General features: G+C 30.8%; 1 protein-coding gene across 1 annotated transcript; it reads left to right on the top strand.

Annotated features, from left to right (window-relative positions):
* Positions 1-495: 495 nt before the first annotated feature.
* LOC137410102 (probable glutathione S-transferase 7) lies at positions 496-11495 on the top strand. Its single transcript, XM_068095688.1, has 6 exons — positions 496-901; positions 4238-4375; positions 5619-5711; positions 9354-9469; positions 9568-9669; positions 11170-11495. The coding sequence occupies exons 1-6, from the start codon at positions 721-723 to the stop codon at positions 11329-11331; spliced, it is 792 nt and encodes a 263-aa protein (XP_067951789.1). The 5' UTR covers positions 496-720; the 3' UTR covers positions 11332-11495.
* The last annotated feature ends 3589 nt before the right edge of the window (positions 11496-15084 follow it).

Genomic DNA, 15084 nt, shown 5'->3' with positions numbered 1-15084 from the left:
CTGCGTATTATATATGAAATTATAAGTAGATATGTATACATATAGCCTATTGCAATTCTATAATTAGGACTCCTGGCCCGTGGTCAGTCTTGGAAAACATAGTCTGGCCCACATGTGAACAAAGGTTGCCTATGCATGCTATAGACTGTAGAGAGTTTGTCATTTTAGACTGACAAACATTTGTGGTTTTTTTCAAAAAGAATTACTGAAACAAAGTAGAAATGACAATGTGGCTTATCAACAAAGAAGTGGGCTGACAGGATTTTGACCTCACAGACATTGACTCTGACCTCACAGACATCGACTTTGACCTAAAAGAAGTCTAGTGTTTGTTGATGTGTTTTACGTAGTTACATGATTTTAAAACAGTTTTATGTTTTGCATGAAATTGCTTTGATTAGACATACAAGTACTTTATAGTAATACTGGAACCACAATTTGCGAGCGAGTTTGGAAACGTATGAGCTGAAATATCCTATTAAATATAATATTCAAAATAAGTAATTAAATAAAATGTAAGCTTAAAGTTTCACAATGAATAAACTTGACCATAATTTACAGTCTACAATCATGCCTCTTATGCTAGCCATCTCACCATTGTGGCACCGTCGAAGATCATTCGTTAAACTTTTGGCAAGTATGTATTCTTCAAGCGATGTGTATATAAGGTCATTGCTTGTTCATTAACCTTTATTTTTGTTTTCTATCCACGGATTCACCATGAATTGTCTTTACAGCCTCCTCCTCCTCCTTGTCACTGCGTGCACGGCGGAAATCATTGGCCGAGAGTGTATTGACTCGAGTGCACTCTGCACGATTAGGAAAGATGACTGCATGCTAGAGACCATCAAGGTTGTATGTCCAGCTACCTGTGGAGAATGTTCTAGAACACCAATAAAGGGTGAGTGCATCTGCTCAAACTTTCCATTTGTGCTGACTGTAAAGAACTGAAAGTATGAAAAAATGATACATGAATATAACATGGCAAGGGAAGGTGTTTATTATTAAATGTGCTAAAGGGGTAATGAGAGAATGCTAGAAATTTCAATGTTTGTCACCAATTTTATACAGTGACCAAAATCTGATTTGTCTCCCTTGACCTTACAATCACTCAACCCCTTTCAATAGCTGTCATTAATGCATTTTGATGGTAATATCATAACTAACCTTGAATGAATAAAAAGTTATGCTTTTTTTTATTACATTTTGTAAAATTAATTTTGAAACTTTATTTTAATTTACAACCAGGTAAACTACTGGACTGCGTGAAGAAGCTGCGCATAATTAATTAATGGTACTAAAGACGATACTAACAATGACTTGGCACTCTTCATACTGTCATAGCTACTTCTCACTCACTTTACCACAAAAATCTTGATTTCTGCCAATTAATATAATATCTCACAGAGTTGTGATTAGATTCAAAGATAGTATATTTTTACAAAAAACTTGATAACCACTGAGTTGGATTTAACATAAAATGCATAGCAGCTGCAGGAAATAAAAACACGCTACTTGCATTGCTGGCTTTAACAACCAGCTAGACTTAGAAGACAGATTGGGTTTTTAAGCAAATTATTACCCTTCTAATAATTGAAAAGTTTTGGGCAAAAGCTAGAAACACTAATGTTCAAATTTCTGGAATTTAATTATTTTAAACATGCTTGTTTGATCAAAAAACTTATAATATATGATAATGTTTATATAGCAAGTATCCAACTAGATACAGTTTACACTGAGAGAACTTATATCATATGATAATGGTTATATAGTGAGTATCCAACTAGATACAGTTTACACTGAGAGAACTTATATTATATGATAATGGTTATATAACGAGTATCCAACTAGATACAGTTCACACTGAGAGAACTTATATTATATGATAATGTTTATATAGCGAGTATCCAACTAGATACAGTTTACACTGAGAGAACTTATATCATATGATAATGGTTATATAGTGAGTATCCAACTAGATACAGTTTACACTGAGAGAACTTATATTATATGATAATGGTTATATAACGAGTATCCAACTGGATACAGTTCACACTGAGAGAACTTATATTATATGATAATGGTTATATAACGAGTATCCAACTGGATACAGTTCACACTGAGAGAACTTATATTATATGATAATGGTTATATAACGAGTATCCAACTAGATACAGTTGACACTGAGAGAACTTATATTATATGATAATGGTTATATAGCGAGTATCCAACTAGATACAGTTCACACTGAAAGAACTTATATTATATAATAATGGTTATATAACGAGTATCCAACTAGATACAGTTTACACTGAGAGAACTTATATTATATAATAATGGTTATATAACGAGTATCCAACTAGATACAGTTGACACTGAGAGAACTTATATTATATGATAATGGTTATATAGCGAGTATCCAACTAGATACAGTTCACACTGAAAGAACTTATATTATATGATAATGGTTATATAGCGAGTATCCAACTAGATACAGTTCACACTGAGAGAACTTATATTATATGATAATGGTTATATAGCGAGTATCCAACTAGATACAGTTCACACTGAAAGAACTTATATTATATGATAATGGTTATATAGCGAGTATCCAACTGGATACAGTTCACACTGAAAGAACTTATACTATATGATAATGTTTATATAGCGAGTATCCAACTAGATACAGTTTACACTGAGAGAACTTATGTTATATGATAATGGCTATATAGCGAGTATCCAACTAGATACAGTTTACACTGAGAGAACTTATATCATATGATAATGGTTATATAGCGAGTATCCAACTAGATACAGTTTACACTGAGAGAACTTATATTATATGATAATGGTTATGTAGCGAGTATCCAACTAGATACAGTTGACACTGAGAGAACTTATATTATATGATAATGGTTATATAGCGAGTATCCAACTAGATACAGTTTACACTGAGAGAACTTATATTATATGATAATGTTTATATAGCGAGTATCCAACTAGATACAGTTGACACTGAGAGAACTTATATTATATGATAATGGTTATATAGCGAGTATCCAACTAGATACAGTTTACACTGAGAGAACTTATATCATATGATAATGGTTATATAGCGAGTATCCAACTAGATACAGTTCACACTGAGAGAACTTATATTATATGATAATGTTTATATAGCGAGTATCCAACTGGATACAGTTTACACTGAGAGAACTTATATTATATGATAATGTTTATATAGCGAGTATCCAACTGGATACAGTTTACACTGAGAGAACTTATATCATATGATAATGGTTATATAGCGAGTATCCAACTAGATACAGTTTACACTGAGAGAACATATATTATATGATAATGGTTATATAGCGAGTATCCAACTAGATACAGTTCACACTGAGAGAACTTATATTATATGATAATGGTTATATAACGAGTATCCAACTAGATACAGTTCACACTGAGAGAACTTATATTATATAATAATGGTTATATAATGAGTATCCAACTAGATACAGTTCACACTGAGAGAACTTATATTATATGATAATGGTTATATAACGAGTATCCAACTAGATACAGTTTACACTGAGAGAACTTATATTATATAATAATGGTTATATAACGAGTATCCAACTAGATACAGTTCACACTGAGAGAACTTATATTATATAATAATGTTTATATAGCGAGTATCCAACTGGATACAGTTCACACTGAAAGAACTTATATTATATAATAATGGTTATATAACGAGTATCCAACTGGATACAGTTTACACTGAGAGAACTTATATTATATGATAATGGTTATATAGCGAGTATCCAACTAGATACATTTTACATTAGACGACTTCAGAAAAAGAACTAATGCTTATTCTTTTGCGCAATTTGAGCCAACTAGAAACTTAAAACTAGAAACCTAGAAACTAGGAGTACATTATTTCCAAAGAATTTTTTGCTAATGAATCTACTTTAAAAATGCCTAGTTCAAATGTTTAAACTAATTTTGAAGTCGTACTTCTTTCTTCGTATAGTCTAGTTGTACAAGTGCATCACCTAATCTTTGTCTTTTGTGTCTATGCCTTCGTAAATTATATATGTAACTTGACCTACTTGTACTTTATTTGATTTGCATTTTTAGACAGGATGCACAACTTGGCCTAATTTTTTCCGATTTTTGCTTCTAGACAAAGTGTATAACTTGACCTATTGTGTCTGATTTACACTTCTAGACAAAGTGTATAACTTGACCTACTTTGACCTCACCATCAGATCAAGAGGCGAACAGATAAGATGGATACTAGAGCAAGGAGATGCAAAGTGGATAGACACTCGAGTTCCAATTGCAGCGTGGGGTGCTCTCAAACCAAGTATGATTTTGTTACTGATGTTTTGAAATCTGTCTAGTAACTTTTCTTATTACAATAGAAAAACATCTTTAATGGCCAATAACGTAGCAAAAGATGCCCTGTAGCAAAGGTGAAGCTGCGGGGCTTAAAATAGTTGATATAAAGTGGCTGTCTTGGGGTCTTTGCGCTGTGTCTGCTCTCTCTTATTCGAGGTCATAAAAACATTTCTGATCAAGAATCCTGAGAATAATGGCTTGCTTACAGCTACCGGTGGGTAGATGTACGCTAGTTGTTTTACGAGCAGATATTGTAAGTAGAAAAGAATTCTGTCAAAATGTTCAATATGTAATTATATGCAAGTTATCATATTTTTGGCTACAGCGCTACATTGTATACATGTAAATTCAGTATAGACTTCTATTGACAGACAGTCCATAAAATGCGCACATCATGTTTGATAACACCTCCCCTGATATTCAACAGCCATGACAGTTAGGGCCTGCATGAGGGCAATTGGTCTTTAATATCTCTTATATCTTATAACACTAACATAATATGTTATAAGATATATTATATCTTTTATATAACATTCCATTGGAAATTATCAAAATACATTGTATATGCATTAGCAAAAAACCTTGCCAAATATATTATTTTGAAATTCGGTTTGCATTTCTAGCTATATACCGAACTTACAAAACAGTTTGCAAGCGTGCCACTCAAGGTGTATGGACAGTCCCACAAAGATTGAGTATTATATCTGCTTGTATTCTGCAAATGGCAATTTTAGTCTAAATGCTCTCTCTTTCACCAGCGTTTGCCTTTCTGTGGTGTTGAACCCCAAAACCATATTCTCAGAACAGGTGCTCCATACGAGGCTATGGGTGCTTTTTGTAGGTAGAGTTGAAATTTGTAGCAAACCAAATATAGCAATCTGGCTAAAATGTATTGACTGTCTGCTGTTAATTTTTTCAGTTTTATTGCGTTTATTGCCAACAATTCATGATAATAGGACCCTCTTCTGTAAATATCGTTGTCACTTATTTCAAAGACCCTTACAAAACACCGTCTTACTTTTCCTAAATATCATTACTCATTTTAGAGACACTTACAAAACACCTGTCTCACCCTTCATAAATATCACTACTCATTTCAAAGACACTCACAGGACACCTGTCTCACCTTTCATAAACATCACTACTCATTTCAGAGACCCTTACAAAACACCTGTCTTACCTTTCATAAATATCACTACTCATTTCAGAGACACTCACAGGACACCTGCCTTACCTTGAAGTTGAAGGACGCACAATCGCCGAATCAGGAGCCATTGCTCTTTACCTTGGCAGAGAATTAGGTACTTATATAAGAATTATCTATGGCTCTATAATTATACGGTCAACGCTCTACTGCAGCTAGTGAAATAGAGGCATTGTGTCCTTTTGTCTATATTTGTAAAGTGATGATAACTCCATTTGAGTCTTGCGATCAGTGCTTCAACCGATCTGATGTACATGTATAACCTGTCTGCTTGCGGGGAGCTATCAAATTAGAAAATTATTTAGTTTTATAATTAATATATTATATTTTCATATATTGTATATAAAGTATATAAAGTATATAATTACTGGTATGTATTACACAAAGTTAGGTCAGGGTCATAAATTGGGCGCTCAATGTTTAAAATAGATAAGTGTATATAGTGATATAAAATAATTCATACTGAAACTAGGAAAATCACTATATTATATTTAAAAGTTTCAAACATTTTCTTTGCACTCTTCCTGCATTTTATCTAGAAGGTGCAGAGTAACTGCCATAATTTGTAACAACTAAATAGCTTTTTTTCATTATTATATTGTTGCTATTATTATATACCAGGTACTTATAGTTAGAATTATATTATTAACTATTATTATATACCAGGTACTTATAGTTAGAATTGTATTATTAACTATTATTATATACCAGGTACTTATAGTTAGAATTATAATATTAACTATTATTATATACCAGGTACTTATAGTTAGAATTGTATTATTAACTATTATTATATACCAGGTACTTATAGTTAGAATTATAATATTAACTATTATTATATACCAGGTACTTGTAATTAGAATTATATTATTAACTATTATTATATACCAGGTACTTATAGTTAGAATTATATTATTAACTATTATTATATACCAGGTACTTATAGTTAGAATTATATTATTAACTATTATTATATACCAGGTACTTATAGTTAGAATTGTATTATTAACTATTATTATATACCAGGTACTTATAGTTAGAATTATATTATTAACTATTATTATATACCAGGTACTTATAGTTAGAATTATATTATTAACTATTATTATATACCAGGTATCTATAGTTAGAATTATAATATTAACTATTATTATATACCAGGTACTTATAGTTAGAATTATATTATTAACTATTATTATATACCAGGTACTTATAGTTAGAATTATATTATTAACTATTATTATATACCAGGTACTTATAGTTAGAATTATATTATTAACTATTATTATATACCAGGTACTTATAGTTAGAATTATATTATTAACTATTATTATATACCAGGTACTTATAGTTAGAATTATATTATTAACTATTATTATATACCAGGTATCTATAGTTAGAATTATAATATTAACTATTATTATATACCAGGTACTTATAGTTAGAATTATAATATTAACTATTATTATATACCAGGTACTTGTAATTAGAATTATATTATTAACTATTATTATATACCAGGTACTTATAGTTAGAATTATAATATTAACTATTATTATATACCAGGTACTTATAGTTAGAATTATATTATTAACTATTATTATATACCAGGTACTTATAGTTAGAATTATATTATTAACTATTATTATATACCAGGTACTTATAGTTAGAATTATAATATTAACTATTATTATATACCAGGTACTTATAGTTAGAATTGTATTATTAACTATTATTATATACCAGGTACTTATAGTTAGAATTATATTATTAACTATTATTATATACCAGATACTTATAGTTAGAATTATATTATTAACTATTATTATATACCAGGTACTTATAGTTAGAATTATATTATTAACTATTATTATATACCAGATACTTATAGTTAGAATTATATTATTAACTATTATTATATACCAGGTACTTATAGTTAGAATTATATTATTAACTATTATTATATACCAGGTACTTATAGTTAGAATTGTATTATTAACTATTATTATATACCAGGTACTTATAGTTAGAATTGTATTATTAACTATTATTATATACCAGGTACTTATAGTTAGAATTATATTATTAACTATTATTATATACCAGGTACTTATAGTTAGAATTATATTATTAACTATTATTATATACCAGGTACTTATAGTTAGAATTATATTATTAACTATTATTATATACCAGGTACTTATAGTTAGAATTATATTATTAACTATTATTATATACCAGGTACTTATAGTTAGAATTATATTATTAACTATTATTATATACCAGGTACTTATAGTTAGAATTATATTATTAACTATTATTATATACCAGGTACTTATAGTTAGAATTATAATATTAACTATTATTATATACCAGGTACTTATAGTTAGAATTGTATTATTAACTATTATTATATACCAGGTACTTATAGTTAGAATTATATTATTAACTATTATTATATACCAGATACTTATAGTTAGAATTATATTATTAACTATTATTATATACCAGGTACTTATAGTTAGAATTATATTATTAACTATTATTATATACCAGATACTTATAGTTAGAATTATATTATTAACTATTATTATATACCAGGTACTTATAGTTAGAATTATATTATTAACTATTATTATATACCAGGTACTTATAGTTAGAATTGTATTATTAACTATTATTATATACCAGGTACTTATAGTTAGAATTGTATTATTAACTATTATTATATACCAGGTACTTATAGTTAGAATTATATTATTAACTATTATTATATACCAGGTACTTATAGTTAGAATTATATTATTAACTATTATTATATACCAGGTACTTATAGTTAGAATTATATTATTAACTATTATTATATACCAGATACTTATAGTTAGAATTATATTATTAACTATTATTATATACCAGGTACTTATAGTTAGAATTATATTATTAACTATTATTATATACCAGGTACTTATAGTTAGAATTTTATTATTAACTATTATTATATACCAGGTACTTATAGTTAGAATTGTATTATTAACTATTATTATATACCAGGTACTTATAGTTAGAATTATATTATTAACTATTATTATATACCAGGTACTTATAGTTAGAATTATATTATTAACTATTATTATATACCAGATACTTATAGTTAGAATTATATTATTAACTATTATTATATACCAGGTACTTATAGTTAGAATTATATTATTAACTATTATTATATACCAGGTACTTATAGTTAGAATTATATTATTAACTATTATTATATACCAGATACTTATAGTTAGAATTATATTATTAACTATTATTATATACCAGGTACTTATAGTTAGAATTATATTATTAACTATTATTATATACCAGATACTTATAGTTAGAATTATATTATTAACTATTATTATATACCAGATACTTATAGTTAGAATTATATTATTAACTATTATTATATACCAGGTACTTATAGTTAGAATTATATTATTAACTATTATTATATACCAGATACTTATAATTAGAATTATATTATTAACTATTATTATATACCAGATACTTATAGTTAGAATTATATTATTAACTATTATTATATACCAGGTACTTATAGTTAGAATTATATTATTAACTATTATTATATACCAGGTACTTATAGTTAGAATTATATTATTAACTATTATTATATACCAGGTATTTATAGTTAGAATTATATTATTAACTATTATTATATAGTTCATCTTATTCACAGGTCTGGCTGGACGTGACAACTGGGAAACTGCTGAGGTTCATATGCTCTGGGATATGACTCAAGATGCATTTAATGAAATCGTTAATCTGGCCTTTGTACAAGACGCAGTGGCTAAGGTAAGAATTATGTATTAATAAAGACTCATTCATATAAACCCTCCAATTTTGACGGCTCATATATTATACATCCTTCAAATGTCCTATAATATATTCAGGCAGCCGGCTTAAAGAAATTCCACGAGCAATCGCTACCATTTCTCCTTAACTTCATTGCCACCAGATTATCATCAGGGCAGGAGTGGCTGGTTGGCAACAAGGTACATAATATTTATCACATCTTTTGCATCGCTTTACGACTTGTGTTCTAGAAAGTTCTTTTACGAGTGACATGTGAAGCTTGCTTAAAAGCTGGAGAGTAAACATACAATATAACGTGTAATATATATTGTCATCAGATCAGATCTAATTTGGTTTCCTGTTGGCTAAGAAAAAAATTTAGTCTCACATTTGGTGTTTTTATTATTTCATTATTCCACTAATATTTTATTTCATGTCTTTGTAAGGTTATACTGGTCAAATTATTTAAGCGCTGCAGATATAAGACTTAGCGATGTTTTGTACAATATATAGTTTTAGAAATCAGGGACTACTAAAATAATATTTTAAAACAAAGTTTTATGAAAAAGGATTTCTTCGTGAGAGCTGATAACGCTGAAGTGAACTTGTTTCTCACATGGTTGTGAAACCCATCAACTGCCCCCTTATTCTATGTATATTTAACTCAGAACTCGTCAATAGAGGTTTTTTGCTTTAATGATCATACATGTACATAGTAATTACAAATGATTATATGTATTAACCTCTAAGTGCTGACAATGTTCATGTAAATACATTTATATGATCTTTGTTTTACATGTTTCAAATTGTTCTAAATTTTCTTGTTCTTGAATTTGAAGTATTTTTTTAATACGGCTATGTGATTATGAAGTTTTGAGCTTATTAAAAAACTTGTAGCTTGCATGTTAATATAAGTTATCAGAAATATCAAATGATTGTTTTATTTAAATTGTCTGAGACAAGAGGTGTTGAAGCATCTCTGAAACACAGGCTTGATGACATACTCACTACATTGTGTAGCTACTCACTAAACTTGCCCCCAGCCTCCTCTCCCTTATCTCCACCCCCACCCTTCACTAGCTTCAGCTGTTGACCTACAGATCAATGTTATACATAGAGATCAATATTATGCTAAAAAACAGAAAAATTATTTCACTTTGTAATTTAAGTATATCCATTAAACATGAATTGTAAAAAGTAAATACTGTCAGGTCAAATGACAAATAAGAAATGCATTTAATACAATTATAAAATCTATGGTTTGAGCTGAAGAACTATTGTTTGTTCCATTAAGAGAAAATCTCCTGCACCGACATACCACACCCGCTTGAAACTCCCTTTTGTTACGGGTGTTAGTAGTTTTTATACATGAACAAGTAAGCTGAACAGATAAAGTATCCTCAGGTCTGCCATTATTTAGTCCATCTAATCGTATGCTTGGTCTTTCATAAATTGAAATGGCAGTAGATTTTAAGTGCGCACAGTTAATGAGGCGGCCAAGTTCTGATGGGACACAATACTAATACTAAACAAATTTATGCCAAGCTTGCCTCGTGCAACCATACATGTACATAGCTTGAAAATAACACCTAGTTAAGCCGTGTAAGTTAAAACCGTAGTATACTTGCCTTGTTAGTATTCCCTAGTGGTGTGTTTACCTACTGCCTAGTTCAATGACTTTGCTTGTTATCTGTTTATAGCTGACTCTCGCTGACATAGTCGTAGCTCATCTTTATGATTTCCAAGTTGGCAAAGCAAAGGAGCTCATCAAGAACTCTTCTCTGAATGCTGCCCTTTATGATAGAGTTGTCGCTTTGCCTAAAATAAAGCACTGGCTTGACACCCGACCACCGAGTCCCTAAATACTCGCTGGAGTTGTCTCACTTTGATAAAAAAATCATTTAGAATCTTCTGTTACTTTTTATCAATACAACTTCAAGCTTTCTAACATGATGAAATATTACTGTGGAATAATTACCTTCATGTTTTCAGCTTGTCAAAATACAGAGATACCTTTCAAACATGATGAGCATTTCTTGTGTTTATATGCTACAATATCTTTGTGGCCAGCTGCAAAAGTATCATAAGAGGCCATGCTTTGTAAATACATGCAGCCAATGCTTGACATCTATTGACATCATCACATGACATCTATTGACATCATCGCATGAAATCTATTGACATCATCACAGGACATCTATTGACATCATCACATGACATCTATTGATATCAACGTGTGACATCTATTGACATCATCACATGACATCTATTGACATCATTACATGACATCTATTGACATCATCATGTGACATCTATTGACATCATCGCATGATACTTATTGACATCATCGCATGACATCTATTGACATCATCACATGACATCTGTTGACATCATCATGTGACATCTATTGACATCATCGCATGATACTTATTGACATCATCGCATGACATCTATTGACATCATCATATGACATCTATTAATGTCATCACATGACATCTATTGGCATCATCACATGACATCTATTGACATCATTACATGACATCTATTGACATCATCATGTGACATCTATTGACATCATCGCATGATACTTATTGACATCATCGCATGACATCTATTGACATCGTCATATGACATCTATTAATGTCATCACATGACATCTATTAACAACATCGCATGACATCTATTGATATCAACGTGTGACATCTATTGACATCATCACATGACATCTATTGACATCATTACATGACATCTATTGACATCATGTGACATCTATTGACATCATCGCATGATACTTATTGACATCATCGCATGACATCTATTGACATCATCACATGACATCTGTTGACATCATCATGTGACATCTATTGACATCATCGCATGATACTTATTGACATCATCGCATGACATCTATTGACATCATCATATGACATCTATTAATGTCATCACATGACATCTATTGGCATCATCACATGACATCTATTGACATCATTACATGACATCTATTGACATCATCATGTGACATCTATTGACATCATCGCATGATACTTATTGACATCATCGCATGACATCTATTGACATCGTCATATGACATCTATTAATGTCATCACATGACATCTATTAACAACATCGCATGACATCTATTGACAACATCGCATGACATCTATTGACATCATCACGTGACATCTATTGACATCATCACATGATACTTATTGACGTCAGCGCATGACATCTATTGACATCATCATGTGACATCTATTGACATCATCGCATGATACTTATTGACATCATCGCATGACATCTATTGACATCATCACATGACATCTGTTGACATCATCATGTGACATCTATTGACATCATCGCATGATACTTATTGACATCATCGCATGACATCTATTGACATCATCATATGACATCTATTAATGTCATCACATGACATCTATTGGCATCATCACATGACATCTATTGACATCATTACATGACATCTATTGACATCATCATGTGACATCTATTGACATCATCGCATGATACTTATTGACATCATCGCATGACATCTATTGACATCGTCATATGACATCTATTAATGTCATCACATGACATCTATTAACAACATCGCATGACATCTATTGACAACATCGCATGACATCTATTGACATCATCACGTGACATCTATTGACATCATCACATGATACTTATTGACGTCAGCGCATGACATCTATTGACATCATCACATGACATCTGTTGACATCATCATGTGACATCTATTGACATCGTCATATGACATCTATTAATGTCATCACATGACATCTATTGACATCCTCACATGACATCTATTGACATCATCATGTGACATCTATTGACATCATCGCATGATACTTATTGACATCATCGCATGACATCTATTGACATCGTCATATGACATCTATTAATGTCATCACATGACATCTATTGACATCCTCACATGACATCTATTGACATCATCACGTGACATCTATTGACATCATTGCATGATACCTATTGACATCATCGCATGACATCTATTGACATCATCATGTGACATCTATTGACATCATCGCATTATACTTATTGACATCATCGCATGACATCTATTGACATCATTACATGACATCTATTGACATCATCGCATGACATCTATTGACATCATCATGTGACATCTATTGACATCATCGCATTATACTTATTGACATCATCGCATGACATCTATTGACATCATCATGTGACGTCTATTGACATCATCACATGACATCTATTGACATCAACCCAGGACATCTATTGACATCATCACATGACATCTATTAATGTCATCACATGACATCTATTGGCATCATCACATGACATCTATTGACATCGTCACATGACATCTATTGACATCGTCACATGACATCTATTGCCTCTGCAGTAGGTTCTTGCTTTGCTTTTCTCTTCTCATAATCACATTGCAAATGATGGCTGATGCGAGTGCATGCAGAAACTTTTTAAAGTGGGGATAAATCAGCAGGTAGTGGTTGTTGTAATGGCATGATGTGTAATCCCACAATACTTCGGTGATCCTCTTTGATAACAGTGTTAAGACTATCGCAGACCCATCCACGTTTACATCAGCGAATAGTTCACAGCATATTTCACTCTTTATACACTGCAGTCACGAAAATGAAGAAAGGCTAGTCCCGCAACAACTGTCCTTAAATTAAATATAGATCACGCAATCTGTGAGAGCCAATCACCATGTACGTACATATGCACATACATATGTACGTACGTATGTACATACGTTTACATATATGTACTTATGTATGTATGTACATAATTTATGTATTTAATTTTGTCAGGAGCTCAAACGGAGCTGCTGAGTGAATGGTGCAATCATTTAAACAAGCTTTGAGGAAGTCTAGCTTACCATCTAATGCAGCATTATTAGAATTCTTGATGCATTATAGAAGAACACCTTTAGAGATTGGATATTTACCAAGCCAACTGCTACATGGAAGGCAAATCCGATGCAAAATTGACACAACTATTCCATCACCAGCCCATTCAACTCAAGGGAGAGAATCTAGAAGTGCACAGCTTCTGAATGACACAGTAAACAAGATTCACAGCTATCAAGTTAGAGATCCATGTTAAGTGTTATGCTGTGGCCCTAGAAGATCTAATCAGCCTCGATGGGTTCCAGCATTAGTGACTAAAGTCTATGACCAGCGAAGTTTTAATGTCAGAGTATGGCCAAGTAGACCTACATGGAGAAGACATGTAAAACAACTACAACCTAGATTTAGCACAAAAGAAGATCTAGACTTTGGAAATATATCTCACACTTCAGATAAAGATACTGACAGACTACAGTACCTATTCCTGTACCTCCTGAAGAACCAGTGCATCAACTGAACAGACCAAATCTTAGACACTTTCTGGACAGTGATTATGGACCAGATAATCCACGTAGATCATCCAGAAGGACACAGCAAACACAATTTTTTTCCGTAACATTTCGTCTGTTTATTTTATATCCAGACTAATGAGGAGGTGATATATTGCTATAATAAAAAGCTTTGGTCAAGTTAACTTTGCCCTATGTATCTAATACAAGTTATGCTTTG

Source organism: Watersipora subatra, chromosome 1 (genome assembly GCF_963576615.1).
Source record: "Watersipora subatra chromosome 1, tzWatSuba1.1, whole genome shotgun sequence".
NCBI classification, from domain to species: Eukaryota; Metazoa; Bryozoa; class Gymnolaemata; order Cheilostomatida; family Watersiporidae; genus Watersipora; species Watersipora subatra.
This window is presented reverse-complemented; position numbering and strand designations above follow the sequence as displayed.

Excerpts from the sequence above, each read along its gene's own strand:
- LOC137410102 (XM_068095688.1), top strand. The coding sequence starts at position 721 with ATGAATTGTCTTTACAGCCTCCTCCTCCTCCTTGTCACTGCGTGCACG. Across the intron at positions 4,376-5,618 it reads GTGGGGTGCTCTCAAACCAA|AGACACTCACAGGACACCTG; the intron begins GTATGATTTTGT and ends TACTCATTTCAG. Across the intron at positions 9,670-11,169 it reads AGTGGCTGGTTGGCAACAAG|CTGACTCTCGCTGACATAGT; the intron begins GTACATAATATT and ends ATCTGTTTATAG.